This window comes from Melanerpes formicivorus, unplaced genomic scaffold (genome assembly GCF_026170545.1).
Source record: "Melanerpes formicivorus ecotype bairdi unplaced genomic scaffold, bMelFor1.0.p_v2 SCAF_2, whole genome shotgun sequence".
Lineage (NCBI taxonomy): Eukaryota > Metazoa > Chordata > Aves > Piciformes > Picidae > Melanerpes > Melanerpes formicivorus.
The window spans coordinates 52,581,377-52,591,283 of NW_027142354.1; the positions used below are offsets into that span (position 1 = coordinate 52,581,377).

The following is a 9,907-nucleotide window of genomic DNA, read 5'->3' on the forward strand; positions in this document are numbered from 1 at the left end:
GCACCCTGGGGCACTCAAGGGATCTTCCCTGTCTCCATACCATTGCAGATGGCTTGTCCATGGTGTTGGATCCTGGGAGCACTCGATCCCGGAGGGTTGGGAATGTGGCAGCCACATGGCTCCTCCACACTAGCTCCCAACAGGCACCAAGGCTGGAGAGGCCTTTGGCCCCTGTATCTCCCCTGGGCAGATGCCCAGGCACCTTGTGGGTGGACGGAAACTTGGCTAGGGGTGCATGAACAGCAGGTAATGATAAATGGCACTGAGGAGACGGTGATGGCAATGCTGACGTTGCTCCACTCCTGCCCATCCTGGCATCATGCATGCTGGTAAGATGTGGGCTTTTGTCCCATGAAGCCCTCACAGTGCTGCCAGCTGCTCTGTGCCGAGCTGCTGACATGGGTAAGGCCAGACCACATGCCACCATCACTACCAGTGACAGGACACAGACTGCACTGATGCCGACATAACCCACGACTGATGCTCCAGTGGTGAGGATGGTGCATGCCCTGGGCAGAGCCAAGCTCCTCATGGCCAATGCTTAGATGGCTCCAGGGATGGTGGATATGTGCATGGCCTCATCCCCAGTCTGACACACCATGAAGGCATCAGTATGGAGCCCTCCTCCTCCTCCTCATGCAGGGGATGAAGGACCTGGCACCAAGTGATGGATAGCTGAGGCTGCTCTGGCATCACCCCTTGGGCACTGGGCTCCAGCACTGTCCCTGCTTTGCTCTGCACCCCAGTGACTGCCACTTAGCCGGGGCAATGCCAAGCTTCGGCAGGTAGGGATGTGTGCAGGGAGCGTTGTACCCCGGGGCACGTGCCCCAGCCCACCCCAGAGCCACAGCTGACATGGGACGTCAGGAGGTTACCCATTAACTGCAGGAATGTCTGGGGAGGAGGTGATCATGGAGTGGAGGTGAGGGGCAATGCAAGGCTCCTTAGACTTTGCTCTTGGTGTGAATATAAAGGGCCACAGTGCCCCATGGGCCACTTCGCTGGAGGGAGGTGAGGATGTGGCATGTAGACATACAGCTGTCCTGAGTGCCTGGCCAGCCCCAGGTGAGCAGGGTCCTGGGCTCGCTAGGGGGGCATGGTGGTGGTTGGGCCACCACCCAGGGGACCATTGGGTGATGGAGTGGTGCTCCTTAGTGATGCCAGCACCACAGGGATCCAGGGGGCCAACGGTTGTTAGTGCAGTGCAGCTGTGGCTCTGCCATGGTGACACGGAGCCACCTCTGCCCAGCCCCAACAGGAGTGATGCTGCCCTACCGGAGAGAGAGCCCAGCCCTGCCCCGCTGCCCAGTGCGGGGAGGAAGGGTGGTGCATGGGCCCCAGTTTGCCTACTGCCCCAGCCCCCAAGGTAGGTGTCCCCTGTCCTCATCTTCCTTGCTCTGCTGACCAGCTCTGCTTCTGGCCAGACGCCGGCCCAGATGGTGCCCGGCCCTCCTCTGCAGGGCGGTCCCTGCAAGGATGGGGCTGTAACACAGGTGCCTGCTCTCCCCAGCTCTGCACCGGCTGCCGGGTGCCCACACCTGCCCCTTCACCGTCAGTGCAGTGCCTTGCCCTGACCATGGCTACCCCTGCCCTGGCTCCCCAGGGCGCCTGGGTGAGGGCAGGGAGCGGTATGAGTTGGATGCATTGCCCTGGCAAGGGCCCCGGCTGGGCTTGGAGGAGCTGCAGAAGCCAGGTGAGACCCCCAGGGGGTGGGCACACAGCACCCAGGTTGGGGAGCACTTCAGGGATGTGCCAGAGGTACTGGGGGGGCTGGGGGTGCCAGAACTGTGGGGTGCTAGGAGAGCACCAACTTTGGCCCTGGGACTGGCAGCAATTCTCCCCTGCTAGCCAGTGGTGCCAATCTTCATGCTGGCAACCCAGCTGGACACAGACACTGTCAGCTCCCTGGGATGCCAAGGGCAGAGCTGAGGGGCAATGAGAGTGGTCAGCAGAAGACACTCCACAGTGGGAGGAGATGGAGGGGATCTGGGGAGTGGTGGCACATCTGGGGACACAAACCCCATCCTGCCAGGGTCATGGGAGGATGGCATAAGGGTTACAGGAGCCCAGGGAGCCAGGCTCTTGCTGCAGCTGGTGTTTAACACTCTCTCTTGTCTTGTGCAGAGCTGAGGTGCTGGACCAGGGTCCAGTCCATCTGTGTCTCCCTTCTCAAGGTGCCCCTGATGTTCGGGTTCTTGTACCTCTTTGTGTGCTCCCTGGACGTGCTCAGCTCTGCCTTCCAGCTGGCCGGAGGTAGGATGGCAGGGATGCCTGGATGACCGGTGGTACCCACCATGGCAGCACCCTGCCACTCGTGTTCTCTTGCAGGCAAAGTGGCTGGAGACATATTCAAGGACAATGCCATCCTTTCCAACCCAGTGGCCGGGCTGGTGGTGGGCATCCTGGTGACCGTGCTGGTGCAGAGCTCCTCCACTTCCACCTCCATCATTGTCAGCATGGTCTCCTCAGGGTGTGAGTGTGCCTGCAGGGCATGAGTGTGCCTGCAGGGCTCCTGGGGACCTGAATCAGGGGGACAGGGTGGCCAGATGGGGTCACCCTGAGGTGGGCCATGCCAGGCTAGTGCATGTCTCTGTCTCCAGTGCTGGAGGTGCGCTCTGCCATCCCCATCATCATGGGCTCCAACATTGGCACTTCTGTCACCAACACCATTGTGGCCCTCATGCAGGCTGGTGACCGCAGTGAGTTCAAACGGTGAGAGCTGGTTGAGGCAGAGGGGACACAAGGGCCTGGAGGCTGCTCCCTGGAGCTACCCCATGCTGACAGGCTCCTCTGCACAGGGCCTTTGCCGGTGCCACAGTGCACGACTGCTTCAACTGGCTGTCAGTGCTGGTTCTGCTGCCTCTGGAGGTGGTGAGTGGGTACCTGCACCATGTCACCCGCCTGGTTGTGGCCACCTTCAACATCCGCAGTGGGAAGGATGCTCCTGACCTGCTGAAGATCATCACGGAGCCCTTCACCAAGCTAATCATCCAGGTATCCTCACCCATGGCGTCCATCAGGCTGGTGTCTCCAGGATGGTGGTGGTCCCCCAGCACAGGTGTCCCCTGTGCTAGTGGAGATATCCCCAGCACTAGTGTCCCTTTCACAGTATTTGTATTCAAGCATCCCCAGGCTGACCCCTCTCCCATCCCAGTGAAGATGTCCCCAGGCTGTGGGTGCTCTCAGCCCCCAAAGGACCTCTCCAACATTTGTGTTGTTGCAGTTGGACAAGTCAGTGATCACAGGTATTGCAACTGGGGATGAGAGCCTGCGCAACCGAAGCCTCATCCGTGTCTGGTGTGGCCCCACATCCCCACAGGTGAGGTCCATGGCCCTGCTGGGGCCACCAAATGATCCCACAGAGGCTGGCCAAGGACACTGTGGAGCCAGCTGCAGCTCATCCTCTCCCTGTAGATGGCCACTGTGGGGCTTGGGTCCCCTCCAAACTGCACAGGCCTTGGCCACTGCAGCACTAAGGGCATCGAGAGCTTCCACAATGTCACCAGGCAGAAGTGTGAGTGGGTGCAGGGGGCTTGGGCAAGGCTGGGGGCTAAAGGGCTGGGGAGGTGCAGGCAGGGATGGGAGGATGAATGCGGGATGGAGAGGTCCTGGGCATTGGACTGGAGCCACAATGTGGGGCAGAACTGGGAGGTGTTGGTGCTGGGATCCAGGTGTGGGGCTGTCTGGGGCAGGGCCAGGTTTGTGAGCGGGGCCAGGCTGGCCTCAGCCCCTCGCCCAGCCATGCTGTGGGGCAGGCGAGCACCTCTTCACCGACACACCGCTGCCTGACCTGGCTGTGGGGCTGGTGCTGCTGGCTGGGTCCCTCATCGTGCTCTGCACCTGCCTCATCCTCCTGGTCAAACTCCTCAACTCACTGCTCAAGGGGCAGGTGGCCAAAGCCATCCAGAAGGTCATCAACACTGGTGAGTGGGATGGGACCCTGTCTGCCCCATGGCCACTCATCCCCATCTCTGCTTGCCATCCCCTGGCTATCTCTAACCCCCATCCCTGCCTGGCCCCCCATGCCCATCCTGTCCCTGATTCCCACTCAGCTTATGGCTGTCATGTTCTTCTGGTGTCCAAGTCCTCTTTCCCCAGCCATCCTGGCCACCAGCTTGGGCCCCATAGCTACAGCTTGACTCCATACCCACAGCTTGACTCCATACCCAGAGCCTCATCCCACAGACCCTTCCCCAGCACTGTGTAAGAGCTCAGGGCTGCTGCCATCTAATATGTCCATACCCATGTCCATGTTTGTGTCCATGCCTGTGCCCATGGCCATGCTGTGGCAGACCTCCCACACCCACTCAGCTGGCTCACTGGATACTTCGCTATGGTGGTGGGTGCTGGGATGACCTTTGTGGTGCAGAGCAGCTCTGTCTTCACCTCAGCCATCACACCCCTGATTGGTGAGTCTCATCCATGTCTAGTCCCCTGCCATGTATTGGTTCCCCATTATAGAATCATAGAATCATTTCAGTCAGGGTTGGAAGGGACCACAAGGATCATCTAGTTCCAACCCATCTACCATGGGCAGGGACACCCCACACTAGATCAGGCTGGCCAGAGCCTCATCCAGCCTGGTCTTAACACCTCCAGGGACGGGGCCTCAACCACCTCCCTGGACAACCCATTCCAGGGCTTCACCACTCTCATGGTGAAGAACTTCCTCCTCACATCCAGCCTGAATCTCCCCACCTCCAGCTTTATTCTATTCCCCCTAGTCCTATCACTACCTGAGATCCTGAGCAGTCCCTCCCCAGCCTTCTTGTAGGCCCCCGTCAGATACTGGAAGGCCACAATTAGGTCACCTCGGAGCCTGTTCTCCAGACTGAACAGCCCCAACTCCTTCAGTCTGTCCTCATAGGAGAGGTGCTCCAGCCCTCTGATCATCCTCGTGACCGTGCGATTATGATGTCCAGTGGGTGCTAGGGTGCTCAGGTGTGCAGAATCATGCCTCCTGGGAGAACACATGGATGGCAGTGGTGGGGAGGATGGGATGGGATGGGATGGGATGGGATGGGATGGGATGGGATGGGATGGGATGGGATGGGATGGGATGGGATGGGATGGGATGGGATGGGATGGGATGGGGTGCCTCTCTTGCAGGCCTGGGAGTGATCAGCATTGAACGTGCCTACCCACTGACCCTGGGCTCCAACATCGGCACAACCACCACTGCCATCCTGGCTGCCTTGGCCAGTCCAGGGGACAAGCTAGCCAGCTCCTTCCAGGTACAGGCAGCCTGGCCCATGGCTGGACTGGCAGGGGGCACTGGGTGAGGCAGGGGCTGGGGGAAGCCCATGTGCCTGGTCTGACAGGGATACCATCCCTGCAGATTGCACTCTGCCACTTCTTCTTCAACATCTCTGGTATCCTGCTGTGGTACCCACTGCCCTTCACCCGCCTGCCCATCCGCATGGCCAAGGCGCTGGGCGAGCGCACAGCCAAGTATCGCTGGTTTGCTGTGCTGTACCTCATCGTCTGCTTCCTCCTGCTGCCTTCCCTCATCTTTGGCATCTCCATGGCGGGCTGGCAGGCACTGGTGGGGGTGGGAGCACCCTTCCTCAGCCTCTTCTTCTTTGTGGGGCTGGTGAACGCGCTGCAGGCACGCAGCCCCGGCCGCTTGCCCAAATGGCTGCAGACTTGGGATTTCCTCCCTGCCTGGATGCACTCACTGCAGCCCCTTGACCAGCTCATCACCCAGGCCACCCTCTGCTGTACTGACCGCTGCCGCAGCCCCGAGGGCTGGGAGGAGCGTGAGGGTCCTCCCCGTGACAAGGCCAGGCTGGGGCTGGACAACACTGCACTCTCCTACATCGAGGAGGTGCCCAGCCCCACGGTCTGCGTGGGCTCCCCTCACCTGCCCCTGCACAGTGCCACCCGGCTCTAAGAGCTGGCACCAGATGCCTGACCCACCGCTCCTGTGGCCACCCAGTTTCTGCTGTCCCTGTTCAGCTGGTGTCTAATAAAGGCTGAGCGCCCGCACCCCAGGTCTCTCTTCAAATGCTGCTGGAACTGCAGCTGTCAGACCCCCACCATCTGCCCATGTACACACACCACCCCTGTGCAGCCTGCCCCATACAGGTGCCCTGCACTGGAGATGCACCAAACACACAGCTGGTGCCATGGGGGCACACACTGACAGTGCCACAGCTAAGCCCTGTGCCTGTGGTTTGCAGCCAGCCTGTACTAAAGTGCTGCAAGCAGCATCTTCTTCCATCCACCTCATGCCCAGAGGGCTGAGCCAGTGAGGTTCATTCTGCACCACTGTGTGCCATGGCAGTGTGTTGGTGACCACAGGGCTGCTGGTGAGGTGCTGCCAGGCTGGGGCTCAGCAGGATGTTGACTCAGCATAATGAGCCAGTGTCCCCAGCTTGTCGGATACTTCAATACACGACAGGAGCCCACCCACCACATCACCCTGGAAAGAGCCCTTTAAGTGTCAGCAATAACCACTGCCCCACTGCCCACAGTTGCTTGGGCTCCTACCAGTGATATCAGCCTGTCACTCCCTGCCTCCTTCCTGCCCGCCCTCCTCCGGGGCTGGGACCGGCAGAGGCAGTAGGGCTGCCGAGGGAGCTGCTCCTGGGGCTCCCGGTACCGCCTGGCTGGTCAGCCACCAAGCCAGGACAGCCTCCGCCTTGCTGCCGGACCAGGTCAGTACAGGAACAGTGGCAGCCAGGACAACTCTCCAGGGACTCAGCGATGCTAGGGCTGTGCCACAAGATGCAGCAGAGCTGGTGAGCAGGGCATGCATGGTAGGGGGCAGCCTCATGGGGCTTCATCCACCCAAGGTTCTGGGCAGGCATGGAGGTAGCCATCACCCTCCCCAACACCTCTGGTAACAGCAGTGGCACTGGCAGCACCCCACACTCGCCTGTGGTCACAGGCCTTATCCTGTTAGCCACCCTGGCAATTTTGTTAGCCACAGTGGTGGGCAATGTGCTGGTGGTGGTGGCCATTTCCACCAGCCAGGCTCTGCGGGCCCCACAAAACCTTTTCCTGGTGTCCCTGGCCTCAGCAGACATCCTGGTGGCCATCCTTGTCCTGCCCTTCTCACTGGCCAATGAGGTGATGGGCTACTGGTACTTCGGAGGTCTGTGGTGCAGCCTGTACCTGGCACTGGATGTGCTGCTCTGCACTGCTTCCATCGGGCACCTCTGTGCCATCAGCCTCGACCGCTACTGGGCTGTCACCCGAGCGGTCCGGCTCAACCTGCGCCGCAGCCCGAGGCAGGTGAAGGGGATGATTGGGGCAGTCTGGGCAGCAGCAGCCCTGGTGGCACTGCCACCACTCCTGTGGGCCCATCCAAGGAGCCAGGAATGCCAGCTGAGCCAGGAGACCTGGTATGTGCTGGCCTCCTGCACCGCCTCCTTCTTTGTCCCATGCCTCGTCATGGTCACCGTCTACTGCCGCATCTATCACCTAACTGCCCGACGGAGAGCAGCCCTCCTCCCTGCCCACAGACTGTGCCCTGCCAGCACTGGCAACAGCAGGAAGGGGCTAAGGGTGGGGACGCTGGGCTGGCGGCGACGGAGCCAGCACCAGAGTATGTTGCTGTGTCGGCGGCGGCTGCTACGGGCACAGGAACGTCGCTTCACCATTGTGCTGGCTGTGGTGATGGGAGCCTTCGTGCTCTGCTGGTTCCCTTTCTTCTTCACCTACAGCCTGGGGGCTGTCTGTGGAGAAGGCTGCCAGGTCTCCAAGCCACTATTCAGTTTCTTCTTCTGGATAGGCTACTGCAACAGCAGCCTCAACCCTCTCATCTACACCCTCTTCAACCGGGACTTTCGCATTGCCTTCCACCGGCTCCTCACCGTCCCCTGCCAGTGCTGCACCTAGGGCCCTGCTGGGACTTGGGGGACATGGCTTTAAGCTCAACTACAAGTGCAACACGGTGCTGCAGTTGATACCAGAGCTGCTGGAGGAGACATCCAACCACATCTCCACTGCTGTGTGCTGGCATCTCAAGGAGCTTCTGGTGCTGTCATCCTCCTCGGACCTGCAGCTCCCAGCTGTGCCATGGACCTCAGACTGCAGTGCCAGTGTGTACCTTGAGGTACTTTTGGAAATGCAGGGCTGAATAAAATGAGGCCAAATCCTGTGCCCGGGGCTGGTGTCTGCCTCCTGGGAGCCCAGCAAGTGGCACCCATCACTGGTACCTGTTATCACCCAGCCCCCCTTGCAGCATGGGATCTTGATGCAGAAGGAGAAGGAGGAATGATATCTCAGTGTCAGAAGGACTTGGGAGAGCGTGGGAGATAGGATCACACGGGAACAGACTCCAGCACAGCCTGAGGTGCAAAGGGCCATAGGGGCAACCACATTTCTCTAAGAGCATCATCCAGCTGGCCCCCACCCTTCTCAGCTCCCTCACCCACTCCACACAGACAACCAGGGCTCAGGGGCCACTCCATTTCTCCAGTTTTGATATTCAAAGTAGAAAATCTCAAAACACTGGACTTTCACTCGGCTAAAAACAGCTGTTGGTGTCTGGGATCTGGAGCTCAAGGAACAGCAGGCTCCTGACAGGCCCTGCTGGGATAAGTACAGCTTGGTTGTGGGGTCTGGCATCTGGAAGGGATGGGAGTACTTGCAGCAGTAAGGATTCCTGGGCCATCTCCTGTGCCTGCTGACCCTGCATGTGGAGGCACGTGGCATGAGTTTTGGGGCTGGAAGAGGCCCCCAGCGGAATTGTGCCAGGATGGGGCCCAGCACTGACTTGTCCAGAGGTGGCTGGCCCCAGTGGTTGAAGCCACTGTGGCACCACATATGCGGAAGGAGCTGCTCTATCACTGCTGCCCAGCTTCCCCTCCCAAGGCTGCCTCTTGCCTTTTCACAATTAAACAGCACTTTGTTTCTAAAAATACCCAGACATGAGAGTGCCTGATGGGGACTTGGCCAGGCCAGCTTGCTCAGGGAGAGGAGCTCTTCTCAATGGGCAATAGCACCATGAGCAGCATCCTGGGGCCCTATGGTGCCCTGACTTGTGAAACTTGTGCATGTTGCCCTCACCCTTGCCTGGCACTGCTGGGACAAACCAGGGGCCAAGTCATTGTCCTTCCTCCTGGGCACGCATGCAGAACTCTGTGATGCTGCTGACAAGAACTTGCTGGAACGAGTCCAGAGAAGGGCAACAAAGCTGGTGAGGGGTTTGGAACACAAGCCCTATGAGGAGAGGCTGAGGGAGCTGGGGCTGCTTAGCCTGGAGAAGAGGAGACTTAGGGGTGACCTTATTGCTCTCTACAACTACCTGAAGCGGGGTTGTAGACAGGCAGAGGTTGGTCTCTTCTCCCAGGCAGCCAGTACCAGAACAAGAGGACACAGCCTCAAGCTGCACCAGGGAAGGTTTAGGTTGGATGTTAAGAAGAAGTTCTATACAGAGAGAGTGATTGCCCATTGGAATGGGCTGCCCGAGGAGGTGGTGGAGTCACCATCATTGGAGGTGTTCAGGAGGAGACTTGATGGGGTGCTTGGTGCCATGGGTTAGTTGTTTAGGTGGGCTGGATTGGTTGATGGGTTGGACGCGATGATCTTGAAGGTCTCTTCCAACCTGGTCTGGTCTATTCTATTCTAAGAAGGGCTAGGAACTGTCTGAAGTGCAAGCATGCAGAAACCCTCCTTCCTGGGCAGGGAGTTGCCAGCACATCCAGCTTGTGCTAGCACTGCGACAACATCTGAGCCACACAAGGGAGTTCCAGGCTGATGTCCCAAACGTCAAATTCTGAAGGCTGGATGGAGTCTAAGAGTGCCTGGCAGGCACTACTCAGGTGGTCTGAGGAGAGGTGCCCCACCAAGCATTTCCCACTGCATCACAACCCAGAACATTACCCTGCCTGCAGCAGGTGGGTCAGGCAGGTCACTCTGACCCTCTGCTGAAGCCTCTTCCATTCCAAGTTTGTAC

At 59.4% G+C, this 9,907-nt stretch overlaps 2 protein-coding genes across 2 annotated transcripts; both read left to right on the forward strand.

The window, feature by feature from the left end:
- Positions 1 to 985: 985 nt before the first annotated feature.
- Positions 986 to 5,988, forward strand: SLC34A1 (solute carrier family 34 member 1). The gene is made up of 13 exons (XM_068160615.1): positions 986 to 1,065; positions 1,250 to 1,366; positions 1,511 to 1,693; positions 2,125 to 2,253; positions 2,329 to 2,472; positions 2,601 to 2,712; positions 2,799 to 2,994; positions 3,224 to 3,319; positions 3,415 to 3,514; positions 3,756 to 3,923; positions 4,293 to 4,409; positions 5,110 to 5,234; positions 5,339 to 5,988. Exons 2-13 carry the CDS (start codon positions 1,264 to 1,266, stop codon positions 5,891 to 5,893), a joined length of 2,028 nt encoding a protein of 675 aa, XP_068016716.1. The 5' UTR covers positions 986 to 1,065; positions 1,250 to 1,263; the 3' UTR covers positions 5,894 to 5,988.
- A 723-nt stretch (positions 5,989 to 6,711) lies between these two features.
- On the forward strand, positions 6,712 to 7,882 carry LOC137452302 (alpha-2Db adrenergic receptor-like). Its single transcript, XM_068160628.1, has one exon. It carries the CDS (start codon positions 6,811 to 6,813, stop codon positions 7,843 to 7,845), a length of 1,035 nt encoding a protein of 344 aa, XP_068016729.1. The 5' UTR covers positions 6,712 to 6,810; the 3' UTR covers positions 7,846 to 7,882.
- The last annotated feature ends 2,025 nt before the right edge of the window (positions 7,883 to 9,907 follow it).